Below are 17,667 nucleotides of genomic sequence, written 5' to 3'. Positions count from 1 at the left end.
ACCCCTGGGTACGTCTCTGCTTAGTTTCCAGTTCACATATGGCAGTAAGCTATGGTAAATGTCACTTCCTACTTTGTTTTGTCCACTCACATGAAGGAAGGAGTGAAGCAGCAGCAAGGGGGTTCTGTGTACTTGCATGAAGTTCATGCACATCTGGGTTTATTAAGGTGGGATTTCCATTCATTCAAAACATGTACCTCCTGCTCTGCAACTGGAAAAGCTCCCAATTAAAAAACTAGCAAACCAGACTTTCAAAACATGACAAAAAGAAAGGGGATGGGAAGCAAAGAGAAACAGAAGCTCAACCTATTATTCTATAACTACCCCTTTTGCAGTCTGGATCCAACCTTTACGCTATCTTGCAGTTTTACTTTTCTGCCTGCATTAAGAGAAACCTTTTATTCCTCCTCTCTTGATCCTCGTGTTCAGTTCATCACATCATTGTCCCAGGGGTCATGGCCAGAGGTTAGAGTGCACCACCTTAGAGATCAACAGGAAGCTCATTGAATAGGAGCACCTGCAGAAGAGCCTTTGAAGATAGCTTACATTGATTGGTCAGATGTAACCAGTGTATTTGGTCTCAAGAGGAGTGCATAGAAGAATGGATCTGAGTGATGTGGAGCAATGTCTAAAGGGCATTTGTTATTTGTGTAAAATTAATATGTATGCTCGTCATATTCTCATGTCTGGCAATCATGCAGCCAGAAACATAAGGACCTAAAAAGCCCAAAGGACACCAATCAATGCTCTAGTATTTCAGAATAGGGAAAAGGGAAGCAGATCTGTGTTACAACTTTGTATTCGGTGCAGAGGAATAATTATCGGGCCCTGAATATGTGCTACAGGAGTGTAAGTTGTGGATTAGCCAATTGTGTTTACACCACTGATTTTGCACCGGATGCAATGTGCGCATATTGTAGATAAATCACAGTATCATTCTGTATCACGAGCATATGGTGTGAACCATAACTGAAAATCACTTTAATGATCCTGCTTATGAATAAGATAATCTGTATCGCTCTACAAATTTAGTTAGGTAGTGGTAATTGTGTCCTTTTGATTTAATTGTGGTCATCAAACCTGTTTTCTTTTGCACATTCACCATTTATTTATTGACTTAGATTTCAGTTGGGGAAATATGATGCAAATACCCTTAGCAAAATAAAATGTGTAGCAGCAAGAGTGTCTTGCAAATACAGCACTTCTCAAAGTACCCCTCTGAGGCACCCTGCTTATTCAGTGTTTTTAAAGGTAAGAGCTATGGTGCTCTAGTTAGCCTCATTGTACATGCTCAGTGCCAGACTGTTCCATTGAACAGTGGGGTTTGCATTCCTTTTGGCCTTGGAAAAGCGTTGGAATGAAGAAGAAGAAAAACCTCGAAGTAGTTGGGTGAAGGCTTGGTGAAATTTTAGCATTTGTAGATTTTCCAGCTTTAGTTGCTAGTTATTTATTTATTTATTTATTTATTTGTATCTTTTAAAAAAACTGTATATCATCTCTCTCCCATTATCAACATCTTAGCTAATTAACAAAATATCAATAAAATGTCCAAAGAACAATTATTAAAAACCAAATAATCACGTGTCTAAGGTAGCAGCCAGAAATTACTTTTGCTAACAAGACGTGTTGGGTATAATTTCAAAGTAAAGATTCCTGCTGTGGATCAGCCACTGACAGGATCACATTACTAGCTATTGTTACTGAGAAATCTGGTATAATGAGAATAAAAAGCAAAGTAAGGCATATAAAAAGTAAGCAGGCCACCCCACTTTAGCATATCAGCTGACTAGAGAAAACAAAGAACCACTACCACAAAAAGGGGTAGATTTTAAGAGTGCAAGAATTTTTTATATAAAATACAGTTAACATAAGTACCAAAAAAAAATACAAAACGAATTAATTTTTCACTTTTTGTAGAGTTTGTGAATGCCCCCTTCCCTTTAAATTTCGTGCAGGGGGTGTTAAGCAAACTAATAAACACATTGTGAGCAGTTGCAATTACTGTTAAAGTGGATCAGTTTTCACAAGCTTATTTGCATCAAAGCATTCTTTTTAAAAGTTCAAACAGCAGAGAACATCCTTGCAAGACATAAATGTTGATACTGCCAAAGCAAATTATTGGCACTGGTTTGACTGATCTCATCCCTCTTTACTACCCACTGTTTGCCACTTTAATGGACACATCCTTTTGTTACTAACGGTGACACATAAACTCAGTCATCAGAACCAAAAGCAGCTTTCTGAACAAGACCTTGTTTTACCGATCCATTTGTCTATTCAACACTAAAGTGTTTCTTTTAGGTACAATGGCCTTGTGAAAATACCCTTTATAGGTAGTTACTTATGTAGCTCAGGTACAATGGCAGGTACTCCAGGGAGTTGCTCCCAGGGCTTAAAAGCAAGACTGGTTAACAGAACAGTCATAGACCACAAAGGGAGCAGGATGGTTGTTTAAGTAGGCACCAATTATAGTCAAGGGAGGCAAGCATTCTTTTCTATGCCCAGCTTTGGCACATATTTCGATTGGGCCAAGGTGATGAGGCTCTGTCGATGATGGGCTCCTTTTGTGTCGGTTATGCTGCAATTAAACGTAACAACCACCCTTTCTCACTGCAACAAAGTTTGAGAACTCTTGACTTAAAGTAATTTGAGCGTTGTTGTTTTTGGTCTTTTAGAAAAGCCAGAAATGGATGAATTCACCTTGGAAAGAGTACTGGAGGAGCTGGAGACACTGTGCTATGAGAACATGAACGTTGCCATCGAGACAGAGGAAGGTCTCGGCATAGAGTACGATGAGGATGTCGTGTGTGACGTGTGCCGCTCGCCAGAAGGAGAGGATGGCAACGAGATGGTTTTCTGTGACAAATGCAACGTCTGTGTGCACCAGGTGAGTAGCATTTCTCATTTCACTGAGGCAGTACAGTCCCCTCCCCCAGAGGACTCAGTTGCCTGACACACACCAGAACCAAGAATGACAGCCGTCCTCCAGCCATTACTGCTGTGGCTTGTCACGTCCTCTCATGACATGGGAAAGTCTGGGCCTTTTCTCAGTTAGCATGTGCATTGAGACAACAGTCTTGCCTCAGAGGTAAGAAAGAGGAAGCACTGTGCTAGGGAATAGAGGATGCCTCCAAACTCTTGCCCTGATTATAATCTGCCTGCCTGCCTTTTGCATTTCTTATTCTTCGGTATTTATGTTCTTCATATGTTATTTCTCCCTGCATTTTGTATTGTATTGTGTTCACATTATTGCTTACCATGATACTGAAGGAAAAAGAGACTTCCTTCAGCCCCACCTGAACCTAGGCTTAAGTAAATTCACACATGCCTGTGTTGACCAATAGCGTATGCTGGTATAAAAACAGTAATATAATGGGTGTAAGGCATGGGGCTAAGTTCTTAAGTTTCTCCCCATGATTTCCTTCCCCTTTATTACTCATATACTATATACAGTAGTACCTCTACTTACGAATTTAATGCGTTCTGAACGCACATTTGTAAGTTGAAAAAAATTGTAAGTCGAATCCCATAGGAATGCATTGGGAGAAAAAAATCGTAAGTTGAAGCAACCCTATCTAAAAATTCGTAAGTAGAAAAAAAATCCTATCTAAACCGCATCCAAGATGGCGGACGGAGCTCCATTCGTAAGTTGAAACATTCATAAGTAGAGTTATTTGTAAGTAGAGGTACCACTGTAGTTGAATCTGGTATATCTTTAACTACTCATTTACATGCCCTCATTTGCAACATGCTGGTTGACGATTTAATGGCCTTGACTGAGCTGAATAGGGCTGTGACTACAGAGAGGATCTTGGATAAGTTGCTCGTGTTGAATTTAATAGACAAATACGTAGCAAATATCCTATACAGATCTGTCTAGTCAAGTTTCCCAACTGTCCTTTAGAAGGAAAGAAAGTCAATTGAAGGCCATTGAAGTCAGGCCACCAGTTAGCAATCAATAGTGTGAAGCTGAGTCTGAGATGTTCTATGTAATCATAGGTAGCTTCCTTTAGGCAGAGAGAACAGTCTTTTCCCTCTTTCTCTTTTGGCAGAGTTTCAGTGCTGCCACTTGCTAGCAGGATTTGCACCAGAGCATTTTGGGATTTAGAAAAAGAGTTGTTGAGAGCTTCCGGTCCAGCACCAGCGCCGATCGGCGGGGTTTTTGTCTCGCTCCGAGACAGCCCGTCTTTGCTAGAGGAGGGAGGGCAGCGAGAGCAACGCTGCATCCCATAGAACCCCGGGTCGGGCGTCCCGGGGGCAAAACTGCTCGGCAGAGCCCAAAACCGGACTCCCCAACCGTCCGGCTGCCCTAGTAAGAGCGCCGGAGTGAGAAGGGTCGAAGTCGCGGGGGCCATTTTGAGCACCATCGTCGCTCTAGCGGGGAGAAGCTCCGAGCCGGAGGCGGAGAGCGCTGGATTCTTCCAAAAGAAAGAATTAGAAATTAAGACTGTAAGTAAGCTCTCAAATTTGGATTGTTTTGAATATTAATCTGGACTAATTTGGATTTGGGAGAGAGGGAAATAAAACGGAAGCCACCCCCTCCCACCGGTAGCTAAGGAACAGTAAAATAAATACCCGAAGCCACGAATTGAATGTTTAAAAGGTATCCTCAAAAGACATAAAAGGTTCTCCCCTGGATGCAGAGTAAAAGGGGAGAAGGACGATTCTCTGCAGAATGATGAAAAAGAAAGAGGAAAACCTTTTGTTTCCCCGGGAGCCGGCAGCCCAGACAACCCAGCGAGCTGACGAGGATTTATAAATGAGTTTTACTTTATTTAGACTCTCAAGAAGCTAGGAGTATATGCTTTTGAAATGTTTGAATTGTGAAATGTTGGTTTGGACCTTTGTGAATTTGGAATTGGAAAATGCAACTACTTTGCTGAGACTGGGAAAATAAGCAGCGATCATTTTCCACCCCACACGATAAGCAGTGACCTTGACAAGACGGAACTATGTCAACAAAAAGTTACTCGCCTGAGTTCCAGCGGATTGTTTTGACAGCCATGTGGGAATTAAAAATAGGACTATGCCGAGATGAGATTCAACAGCAAGAACAAAGGAGCAATTTCAGATGGTGATTGCTGAATATGATTTTTCAGATGATGAGGATATTGAAATGGAAATGGAGGAGGAAGATAGCGACAATGATAGCGACAGCAATTTGGATGATTTGGTCAATGAGGTGGACTCTGACGTGGAGCATGAAGAGAACAACGATGATGACTGGGACAATACAACACAAAATGAAGCACACCACAAGGAAAAAGTTGATATTGCTTTACAAAAAGAGAAGCGGAGTACCCCTCCTTCGAGGAGGGAACGACAGGAACCAATGGAATTACAGATTTTCCACAAGGAGAAGGACATGAATAACTTAAGAAGGGGAGAAACTCAGGGGGGCCCCATGGATATCTGGGGGACAAAACATTGGAAAAAGGGGGTGGGATGAAGGAAAAATGGGAGTGTAATTATTAGGACGGATTATCAAGAGCAAATTTGGATTGTTGATTACGGAACTTGCTGGATTGGAGGGAGGTAGTCGGAATCTGGGGAAGAAAGGTTATATTGGGATTTTTTAGAGTGTAAGAGCTAATTATGGGAAAAGTTAAAATAAAAGAAGTTTAGGGATTTAAATTTTAAGAAGTCTATTGAGGGGAAAAAATTAGGCAAGGGAAGAAAAATTGGATAATGAATTATAAGGATTAAGAGATTCAGTGAAAATGGTATTAGCTAAGTTTAAAAATTTTATGAAGAGGAAAAGTAAGTTGTTTATAGATATGGAAACTGTTAAAGAGGATAGTAAAGGGATGAAAACTAGGAAAGGGGGGAGGTAGGGGAAGCCCACAAAATATGGTTTATCAATGTAAATTTGAAAAAGATTGTTTTTATTATTGTTTTTTGTCTTTTTTCTTTTTTATTATTCCTTTTTTGAAATTTTTTTTTCTTTTTTCTTTTAGTGTAGCTTTTTTCTTTTTGGATTGCTGGGTGGTTGTCTCTCTGCTTTCTGCTCCTGGAGCTCTCTGGTGGCAGGGGGGGACTCTGGGGGGGTGGGGGAGGGGGGGACATAAACTCATCTACAAAATGGAACATCTTCAACTGCCTGCCTGCATGGGATACTCCTGTGGCAGGGGAGGGCCAATGGGAGGGGGGGGTGGAAAGAAGGTGGAAAATTTGTTTATGAAAGTGTTTCTTTTATATATGTTTCTTTTTGTAATCTGTAAAATCAATAAAAATTATATTAAAAAAAAATAGAAAAAGAGTTGTTGAGGAAGACACAGGGCACAGCTTCCATCACTGGTGTCCATTTCCTTGTGGATCACAGCTATGCAGGTCTTTGATAAGTTAAAAGTAAAACATCATATCTACCAGAGATTACTCTTGGGATGTTACAAGACCAGCATTACAAAGAGGAGTCAACTCTAGTACAAAAGGTCCTTAAATAGAACATGGAAATGAAATGTGTTATTTCTACAGAAGCAGCCTCATGTATATGGAAAAAGTAGGCAGCATCATAGTGCTAGGAAGGCTTCTAACTTTTCCTTTCCAGTGAGTCTTCTTTTGTTTTTTTGTTCCCTGCCCACTTCATGTCTAACAACTCCTCACTTATATGACCAGCCTCTTGTCGCTTTTTTCTGCTTTCATGTGTTGTGACACAGTATAAGATCCTTTAAACACATTTCCCCTATGAGTTCTAATGCCAAGGAGGCCCGGGAATCATAAAGATTTCTTACCGGCAGAATATAGTGTGGGCAGGATGATCCGATATAATGGAAGAAAAGGGTTTCAATAACTCTCTAAGTGTTGTGTACATGAAATAATTTCAGAACATGCTCTCTCCCCCTCCCCCGTCAACTACCAGTATATACAACAAGCTGCACCTGTCAGACAGCTGCAGAAGTCCACTTCTCCTTTGTATCTGTTTACCCTCATCCAGACAAATTCTTCCCTGGTTTATGTGCTTGAGCAGTAAATTAATGCAGAAAGACACAGAAGTGGTCCCTTGTGAGGTTTTTTATTTGTTTGTTGTTTTTGTCAAATTGCCTCATTTGTTGATTTCACAATTTCCCCCAATACATTCAACAGCTACAGTTTTAAAGAGAAGTTAGTTCAGCAGGCACAGCTGTATTTCCATGGTAGAAAAAGTTCATGGTGTTGAACTTTTGTCTGTCTTACATGGGACAGAGCCTTTGTCAGAAAAAAAGGTGGCGCTTAACGCACCTCATTGGAGAGTTTCACGCTGTGTTAAGAAGCAAGCATTTCTTCTCTCCCTCAAGGCTTGGGCTCATGATTGAATTCCTCCAGGAAGGCAGGAATTGCTATGTCAGGCTGGCTGCGTCTTGAGGAGTGGCAACAGCAACCACAGTCCCTTCTGCAGCCTCTTTAAAGACATTGCAGTAAACTGAATTATGGCTTACCAAAACCACGCAACTGAGCTGGCTCGCAGGAAGAAGCTCCCACCCGCTTTGCTCTTCCCCAGTCCTTTTAGCAGTGCTGCAGGTCATGGTTAACAAGGTGAGACCTTAACTAGGATCCTGGGTTCAGGCGTTATGCTCAGCCAAGCCTTGACTTAGCTGTCGCATCATACTGTGCTAAAAGGGCCAGGGAAGAGCAAAGCAGGTGCAAGCTCATAGTTTGCCTTATCATGACATGCAAACCAAATGCAGACGAGGAAGGCATGCCTTGCAATTGCTCACAAACTGTGTCACCAGCAGTTTCTGTGCACGCTAAAATTATATGACCTTATTTTGGCCCTCTACGAAAAAGGGGGTGAGAAAACTTTGCCTTTAAAAAACAACAGCAGTCATATGAATTTCAAAATTGGAAATAGGTAGGAGTGCTGAGAGCTAGTCTTTGAAGGAAATACATTTTCGTTTGGTTCATTAGTGCCCTTTGCTACTTCTTTGGGTGCAGCTCGTGTGTGTCTCTCCTTCCACACACACACACACACACACACCACACACACACACACACACACACAATTCCAAACAAGCATGCTGTTGATCTCAGTGTAGGGTGCAAATGACAGGTGAATTTGAAGGCAGTTGATTATAGATTCCTCTTTGCTCCCAAGGATTTCTTCTTACTCCATTCTCTCTGGCACAGTTAAACCAAAGCTGTTTAAACACTGTGCTTCCAAGACACATGAGCTCAGAATGAAGGAAATGGATATTGGATTTTCTTTAAAAGTCCATAATGTGATTCACACACTAACCTACAACTGAGCTAACCTGGAAGGAAGAACACAACAATCTGGGACACATTGTGAATTTTAAGGAGCGTATAGTTAAAGATTGCAAACAGCTGCAGGAAAGAGCACAAATTCTACCTTTTCCAAGAGGAACTTAAAATTGTGCATCAACTGCCGTCTTGCCACACATGTCAGATCAATTAAATGAATAAGTCAGTAGCTGGTTTTGGATTACCTTTAGGCTTTAAAATTTACCACCTACAAAGGGACCTGCTAATGAGGCAGTGAGCTTTTAACATCTAATGTATTCATTCCAGTATTGGTAGCCCACACTGAGGGGCTTGAGCATTGCTGTAGCTTGTGTGGAAATGAACCTGAGGTGTTACTCTTTCTCCAAGAGTGCCTTAGTGACTTTCAGGGTGCCTTGAGTTCAACATGAACATAAGGAATTGCTCTTTACTGAGTCAAAATGGTCCATTTACGCTGGGAGAGGGAGAACCTGTGACCCTCCAGATATTATTGGACTCCAGCTTCCATCAGCCCCAGCCAATAGTCTGGGACATTGTAGTTGTAGTCCAGCAAGATTGGGGCGGGGAATCTAACCCAGGAGTGTATGCTCGAATGGAAGCATCTTTCTTCAAGGCTTCAAGCAGGTCTCAGGCTTCTTTAATCTTGCTAACTTGAAATGCAAACATACTCCCTCCCCCATTTTTTAAACCAGGAGGTGCCAGGGATTGAATCTGGGACCTGCTGTATGTGACAAAAACTATCCTCTAGAAATCCATAACTCTTTAGTACAGGCATGTCCAAAGTCCGTTTCAGGAGCCTAATCCGACCCGCCGTTTGATTTTATCCGGCCCCCGAAGCAGTATACGTCCTGGGGTAAAATCCTTTAAAAAGCCCAACAACTTCAATCCTAAAAACAGCTCAACAAACTTGGGGTCAACTTCAATCCTAAAAAAACTCAACAACTAAAAAAAAAAGTTCAACAACTTTGGTTGGCCCTCATGCATATTCACTTCATCAAATCGAGCCCTCTTTGGGCATCCCTGCTTTAGGATGTTAATATGCCTAAGCTTCCTCAAAAAAATGAGAGCCCAGTTCCTATGTTCATTCCTCCCATGTTCACTCCTCCCAGTTGTTCATTAGTAGCAAAGATATCAAGTTTTGGGATTGTCAAAACACCAGAGAGAGGAAGAGCTCTGTAATGAGATCATCATTCAGCCCCCATCGTGGGTGAGGGCCAGTTTAAGCTTAGGGATGTCCACTGTACATATTTATTTATTTTTTATTTCCATTTATTAATTGCTTCCTTTCAACTATCTCAAAGCAATCTTAACTACATTTTTTTTAATTATTTCATTTAAATTAAACAATTAGTAAATTATTTGAAGTTCAGTCTAGGCATAATTGTACAGTTATGTACCGTTTAAACATCATACATCATATGTGGGTGTATAATGAACAAAATCTGGAAGTTAATGCTTCTTTTGGCATATTAATCATTTAAAGTTTGCTGTGGAATCCTGAAAGATGTGTTTGGAGCATGCCTACACACACACACACACACACACACACACACACACACACACACACTGTTGCATAACTGCTGGAATACTTAAGTTTTGGACACTTGTGACTTTGAACTCCAGTGCTTTGTAAATAATCATACTGAAGGATTCTCAAGGACTAAGAAAATAAGACTGAATAATGTAAGAAGTGCAATATGTCTACCAACAGGTTTAGCACATGGAATTAAACGCATCAGAGATAGCCACATTTAATTTCCCTGTCTTGGTTGTAGTATATTTTACAGTGTTGTTTTCCATCCCTCATAAAAACCACTTACTTTTGGCAATATGTTTACTTAGGCTTGCTACGGAATCCTGAAAGTTCCCATCGGAAACTGGCTTTGCCGAACCTGTGCCCTTGGAGTCCAGCCAAAGTGTTTACTCTGCCCAAAGAGAGGGGGAGCACTGAAACCCACCCGGAGTGGGACAAAATGGGTCCACGTTAGCTGTGCCTTATGGATACCTGAAGTAAGATACTAAATGACTTTCTAAGTGGTAGGTAGATGTGATGTAGATGAGATATATTTGGATTTCACCATGCCAGGTACTGTCCAGAATCATCACCTGTCATTCATGCCAAGGATTATGTCAAGCATACAGGACTTAAGGATGCCTAAAATTAAAACCTCATTTTTGTTGAGCACTGTGATCTCTAAACAGTCAATTCAGACATTCAGAACCTTCTCCATGCAATGTGTTATAATTATGCCCAGGGCTATCATTCCATGGATACACCTGCAGTATCCTGGTAGCAGTTTTCACAGTTTAATTCTGTTTCACACATTACTTGGTTGATGTGTCGAATTTAGATTGTATCAGAGCCACCCTTAGAGTTGTGTTTTCTTATCCTTTGAGAATATACATGATGGCCAATAATTGGTGTGTTCTGTGTTGTGCTCAGGTTAGCATTGGATGCCCTGAAAAAATGGAACCCATTACGAAGATATCACATATCCCAGCAAGCAGATGGGCTTTGTCATGCAGTCTTTGCAAGGAGTGCACCGGAACATGTATTCAGGTAAGCAGTTACGTGTAGTTGAACTGTGCACCACCCATATCAGAAAGATAAAGACATAGTTTTAATGAAATGCGTGTTGAGAAGCAACCAAAAGGTGCAAACTGTTAGGCCTGGCAGGGTGTTTATAACGAATTAATTAATTAATTAATTTCTAGGCCACCTTTTTCTTCGAAGGAGCACAAGATGGTGTACATGGGTGTCCTCCCCCAAAAATTCCATCCTCGCAACAGCCCTGTGGTGTAGGTTAGGCTAAGAGATAGTGACTGGCTCTAGTTTACCCAGTGGCCCTTCTTGACTGAGTGGGGATTCAAACCCTGGTCTCCCAGGTCATACTCCAACCCTCTAACCCAGGGGTTGGCAACGTGCGGCCCATGGGTCGGATGCGGCCCACAAAGACCATTTTACCAGCCCACGAGCTGCCCCTAAACCGAGGCGCCCACTCAGCGAGTCCCCCCCCCCGCGCTGCTCTAAACCGGTGTGGCACAGGGACTTACCGAGCGGCGCCGGAAATTGCATCTGCGCATGTCCAGATGCTGAAATTTGCTTCTGTGCAGGCACAATTTTCAGCACCTGGGCATGCGTAGAAGCAATTTCCAGCACCGCAGACATGTGCAGATGTGATTTCCTGCGCCGCGCCACGCCAGTCGGGCCCACAGACTATCTCTGTGGGAGTGATCCAGCCCATGGCCGGTAAACCTTGCTGACCCCTGCGCTAACCATTACGTTTCTTTACATTGATCTCATTGCCTTTGTATCTCATGTGCAGCTTTTTGTTGGAAGGGAAAGGAGAGACTCCTCCTCCTCCTCTCCTCTCCCAGTCTCTCCATGGAGTCAAGGGGGGTTGTGTGTTTCCCTTCCTGTCAGGTTTTGCAGGAGGTAGCAGCAGAATGTTGATCTTTTTTATCTTTAGTTCCCAGGTAACAAGATATGCCACTGAATACAGTTGTGTGTTCTTTTCCACTTCTTTTATCATAGTATTTTATCTTATCCAAGCTCACTTTGATCTCAAGGAAGATTACCGAAGTGTTGATCTCTGGGTCCAAAGGGAGGATCTGTCAAAGATTATTTGTATGTTGAGGCTGTAACTGTCATGAGACAGCAATCTGGTGGAAGGAAAGTCATGTGCTATATGAACAGAAAATGTGAAGCCACCACCATAACTTTTGGGGCATTGTAAGGGAGAAATTTTAAAGTAATCCCTTTTAGCCTGAAGTGAAAGCTCACACACACGTTTCTTTAAATCTTTCCAACATTTGATTCAATTCCATTTGCGATGGCTCTGGGTGGATCTGCTTATTCACCCTGCCAGATGGAGATATTCTGTCATAATGGCAACTGCTTTTGAAGAACGGAAGGGCAGGGGAACGAGACGGCTACACTTGGCAGCATTGGGTGGGGGGGGGGGTAGGAAGAAAAGGAAGAATTCAGTTTTCTCTGAGACTTCATCCTCTTAGCTCTGGCTCGCGTGTTAGTTTTGAAATGCTCTGAGCTGAGTGGATTTGCATGAAAGGTCACCTGAAATGGAAAACAGGGTTTTATTGTCTCCTTTGCTGACATCCTGCATTTCATAAGTCTTCATAAGACTGACAGTTGAGCTTTTGTCAGCGCTGGCCTTGTAAGTGGGAGAACATTTTCACCAAAAGAAGGGAAGAAAGAAATATGTAGATGATTCATTTGTTTAAACGTTTAAGCAATGACTAAGCATCAAACTGAAACATAGGGGGAAAAATTAGAATTCAAATCTTCCCCCACTCTCATCACATTAGGATTGCAAATCTCATTATTTGTGTTGATGTAGCATCGCCATCTGGGTTTGCTTATGCAGGTGAAATTTAGCATAGAAGACTTCACAATAGCTTTATAAAATAGCTTTTGGCTGGGGGCGGGGGGTAACTTTCCTGAAACCTTCCAGGCAAAGGGATCAAAATTTATGCAGCTCAGTGAAAGTGACAATAGCCAGTGACTTAGTGGAGAAAAGTAATGGAGTAGGTAATGGAGTGATGGGGTTGCTAGGAATTGTGTTACTTGTTTTTATAATCGTATACAAATCCTTCCTCCTTTACTTGTTTTTACTTGTATGATTATATTACTATAACCCACCCTGGAACCTTATGGTGAAGGGGAGATAAGAACTATTATAAATACATTTGTTGTTGTTGTTAAATTTATTAAATCTATTCGCCAACAGGTCTTGGGGTGGGTTTCAACAATCTAAAATTAAGAATTAAAAACAGTTAAAACAGTTTTCAGTCATAGGAGTACATTTGGCACACAGGCAGAGGTGCGCATTGAGCATTCTCTGATGTTTTGGCCTACAACTCTCATGATCCCTAGCTAACAGTACCAGTGGTCAGGGCTAATAGGAATTGTAGTCCAAAACATCTGGAGGGCCAAAGTTTGGGGGTGCCTGGTCTGGGAGATAGTACTTTTAGGCAATGCACCATCAGTGCGCTACACAGGTTTAAAGGTTCAACAGTGATACAGAGGATCATTCACAATAATCACGTTAGTGGGTAAGCATGTGACTTTGGTTTTCCAAGGGGCAGGGATCTGCAAGAGTACAGTACTAAACAATTCCTTTTTTGAAGAGACTAAGTCTACAACCCTATATACACATGAGTGTAAATCCCATTGAACTCATTTGGGTGTTTTGAGTGTAGATACATAAAGGATTGCACTATAAGACATCTCCCTCCATGGTTTTTTCCCCCCTGTGGGCGGGGGAAACATATCCACTGCTTGCTAGAAATATTCCATATTATTACATCATTTGTTCTATATAAACAGTTGTGGGTTATGATAACATTGATTGACTTGCACAGAATGCCCTCTCAACACCCAACCAGGAAGAGGAATTTGCCATGGAGATGGGAGTTAGGGTCCAGCGCTACCTGGAGAACAGCATGTCACTGCCCTTAAACAATGAGATAGCAGTATTCCAGATCAAACAAGTTCTTTTTTGATAGCATCTAAGAAGTGCTCTCTTTTACGCTGAGAGTAATCTCACCTATTCTTAAAACTGATAATCTGTGGCCACTTAACATTCCAGTACTCCTGTGAATAAGGGGGGGGGGGAGGAAATCCAAACAACCCCAGTAACTCAGGGATTCATTATCCTAAACATTCATGGGTAAACACTGAGGTCCAGCACCTTGGTTCCCTCACTGCGAGAAGTGAGGTTACAGGGAACCAGGCAGAGTGGTGCTCGCCCTGTGGAATGCCCTCCCATCAGATGCCAAGGAAATAAACAACTATCTGACTTTTAGAAGACATCTGAAGGCAGCCCTGTTTAGGAAGTTTTTAATGTTTGATGTTTTATTGTATTTCTAATATTCCGTTGGAAGCTGCCCAGACTGGCTGGGGGGGGGCAGATGGGTGTAGGGTAATATGAACATTAACACAGTTCCCAACTCCTTCTACCTTTCAGTATATTCTCCCCCCCCCCATCCGTTGTATGGTTTTATTCTGCTAGCTGGGCTGGAGGAGGGGAATAATGCATCAATAACATCTTCATTATCACTTTTATGCAAGGTTCTTTGGTAGCTACTGCTGAACAGGTACTTTCCGTTGTTGACCTGTCAGCTCAGCTTGCTAATTATTTCCTATTTGCATTTCGGGCAGAGTCCCTGACAACTGCTACTTGCCATCTGTCAGAGGAAACCCAGGATGGGTGGCATTCTGTTTGTTTTATCTCTAAGGCAGCGCGGATAATCTTTCCTTCATAAAAGGGCACTGTGTAGGCTGTTGTTCTAGCAAAAGTCATAAACAATTTAATAATGATATTAATACTGTTTGTGACGCAAATAGAGAGGGGAGGGGAGAAACCGAGGTGCATTTATTTCAGTAGCTTTGCTAAGCCGGAGAGGTCCTTGCCCAGCTTTCATCTCAGCACTGAAGCTAGTTGTGTGCACAACAGCACAAAGGATCTTTCCAATCACTCATTTTAAAGTACCCCCAGATGTTACTCCAATATAAACACAATTGGCTCCATCAGTAGCTATCTAGCTATGTATGCAGTAAAATTACAGCTTTGGCTACCGGACAAGAAAACTCAATCAAAGCTGTTTACTGCTGGCAAAAGCCTGTAACCTCAAAATGCAATAACACTTAGGAAAGTGACTCTGCTGCATCTTTTCAACATAGTCTCCCATCCCCAGCCCAGGTATTTATATCAGATAGGCCTATAATAAAAACCGCATGATAGCAGAACAGCATTGCTTTACAAATCTGGGCACTGATACTGTGCATCCAGCAAAATGAATGAGAACTCAATACAATCATACCTCGGTTTAAGTAGGCTTCGGTTTGAGTACTTTCAGTTTAAGTACTCCGTGGACCCATCTGGAACGGATTAATCCACTTCCCATTACTTTCAATGGGAAAGTTCGCTTCAGGTTAAGTACGCTTCAGGTTAAGTACAGACTTCCAGAACCAATTGCACTCATACTTCGGGTTAAGTACGCTTTAGGTTGAGTACTCTGTGGACCCGTCTGGAACGGATTAATCCACTTTCCATTACTTTCAATGGGAAAGTTCACTTCAGGTTAAGTACAGACTTCCGGAACCAATTGTGTACTTAAACTGAGGTACCACTGTACTCCGATCCTTAGGTCATGTCTGCGTCAGTGCAACCCACCACACCTTATCCCTGCATGGAATGCAATTTAAAATATTTGGTTAGATCTGCTGTTTAGGGGCTATCAGATCGCCGCCCTGGAGAGATTTCTGTTAGTAGCTCCACAAGTGGCAGTGTCCCACATCACTGTTATGGCTCTTTTGCCCTCCTTTAAGATCCTGCAAATATGAGGACCAAACCTGGCATGTCAGTATCAGACCTATTTGTTTACCCTAGGTCTGCCCCAGTCACAGGGATAAGGATCTGCCTTTTTAGAATGCTCAGGTGAGGGGGAAGTGAACTCTCTTTGCCCCAACCTCTTATATTCCCTTAGCATCGTCTCACCAGATGTTTTTTTCCGGAGCTCAGCAGAGGAGAAAAGCACCTTAAGGGACCAGTGGGGCAGAGAGAAAGCTGCACAGAGTGTGCATTTAAAACTGAACATAAAATTGTTTTTCCTCTTCCCTCAAATGCCCTCACACTCAATTGAGTATGTGTAGTATCCCGAAACGCTTCTCAACATCCTTCAGGAAGTGTCCCCTTGCGTTAATGCGCTCATTCAAGCTGGAGCAACCATGGTTCTTAACAAATATATCTGAACTATGTAAACTGCTCAGTGTGGTGTCTTCAGCAATAAGGTCTTCAGAACAGCTCCTTATTGCCGTTTAACTGGCCATTAGCAGCTGGAATAGATTGGTTTCTTATGGGTTATGGCTTAAATAATTACCTGACACTCGGAGCTATTAAAAACAGTTAATGAATAGTGGGTGGATCCATGAGGAGACAGCAGAGTTACATACAGCTAGCTGGGGAATGTGTTATATTGGGTAGGAAATGGCACTTCAGATGTTGCTGCCTGGGGGAGAAGGGGGACAGAACAAATTAGCTAGGGAGGGCTTTAATAAAATTGTTTGATTATTTTTTTCTTTAACAAAACTGTTGACAGCTATTTAGCCACTGCAACGAGCGTTAATCAGTTAATTTTTATGTTACTGGCTTGTCAAAAGCTCGAGGCTCACTTTTTTGTTTTCTTTCTTTTTTATATATAATTAGATGACATATATCAAAGGGGAAGATACTGTTAAAGGTCCAGTCTTTCCAGCGGCGTTGCAAACCCCTAAGAGTGCGGATTTATTCGTGAATTTGTGACCCAATCTCCGACCCAAAAATCACATTAGCTAAGGTAGTTCAAAAAGAACAGAACAATGAGGTAGAAATTCTGGTCTCACCACCACCCTCATAAACACACAATAATATAATATGAGTGTTTCAGAAGGGCAAATGTATGCCTCAGAGCCATTAGTACTTTTGTTGCTCTGTTTTATAGGCAAAGGCAAAATCTCAACCAGAATTATTTGGGGAGTGGGGGAGAGTCTCTAAAGTCCATTTTCTTTCTACTGTTACTGCATTTTAGTACAAAACAAAAAGCAACCCACTCATTTATCAGAACGTCTCCATACCATGCTCCTTTTATATTAGGGTTCCACAGCCTGTGACTCTCATCATCGCTCACCATTAGCCTTGCTGACTGGGGCGGCTGTTTGCTGTGGCCTCAGAACATATGGAGGGTCACAGGTTCCTTTTCCCTGTTTTGGCACATGTACTCAGCTCTACTCAAAGGGTTATACTTAGTTTAACAGATTACTTCATATGTCAGCAATGTTTGTGTCATATATAAACACCCTCACCTTGGGTATTTACCTCCAGGAAACCAGTAGAATTATGTTTACCACTTTGAGCTCCTTGGAGAAAAGGTGGTATATAAATGTAATAAAGAAAGTATCCTTGATTTTTTTGGCAGTGCCAAAAAAAAAGTCCTAGTCACCTAGTCAGACATTACAAGTAAAATGTTTTTTTCCCCTGACACCTTTTTACTGAATTCTGTTTCCCTTGCCCTTCCCTGTGTCACAATAAAAAAAGGATTCTGCAGTGTTGGAAACTGGTACCTGTGGGATAGGTTTTATAATGGGTAGGAGAGGATCTATTGATTGCAATTTATCCCATCAGGCCCCCATGCGTGTGGGTTAACAGAGTTTGAAAATCCCATCTTTGGCACCCCAATTAAAAGAATAGGAATTAGTCTGCAGGGCCTCCTTTGGAAGAAGTCCAACTATGAAGTAAGCTGGCTTCCCCCTTCTTACCCCACTTAACAAAGAATTAGGCAACAACTTGTAAGGTAATGGGGATGTGGTACTTTCCACTATCACCCTCCGTTAATTTTACTGCTAGATCTAATTACGGCAGGAATTTTTTTGCTGTTGGTACTCTTGTAAAA

General features: G+C 41.9%; 1 protein-coding gene across 8 annotated transcripts in view; it reads left to right on the top strand.

Moving 5' to 3' along the window:
* Positions 1-17,667, top strand: part of JADE2 (jade family PHD finger 2) — a 156,408-nt gene that overhangs the window by 113,196 nt on the left and 25,545 nt on the right. For all 8 annotated transcript variants that reach the window (XM_035105461.2, XM_060271668.1, XM_060271672.1 and 5 more), the window contains 3 exons: positions 2,676-2,887; positions 10,060-10,227; positions 10,661-10,777. In XM_035105461.2, coding sequence (XP_034961352.1) covers positions 2,676-2,887; positions 10,060-10,227; positions 10,661-10,777 — 497 coding nt within the window. The remainder of the gene's footprint in view (positions 1-2,675; positions 2,888-10,059; positions 10,228-10,660; positions 10,778-17,667) is intronic.

The sequence above is a fragment of the Zootoca vivipara genome, chromosome 2 (genome assembly GCF_963506605.1).
Source record: "Zootoca vivipara chromosome 2, rZooViv1.1, whole genome shotgun sequence".
NCBI classification, from domain to species: Eukaryota; Metazoa; Chordata; class Lepidosauria; order Squamata; family Lacertidae; genus Zootoca; species Zootoca vivipara.
This window is presented reverse-complemented; position numbering and strand designations above follow the sequence as displayed.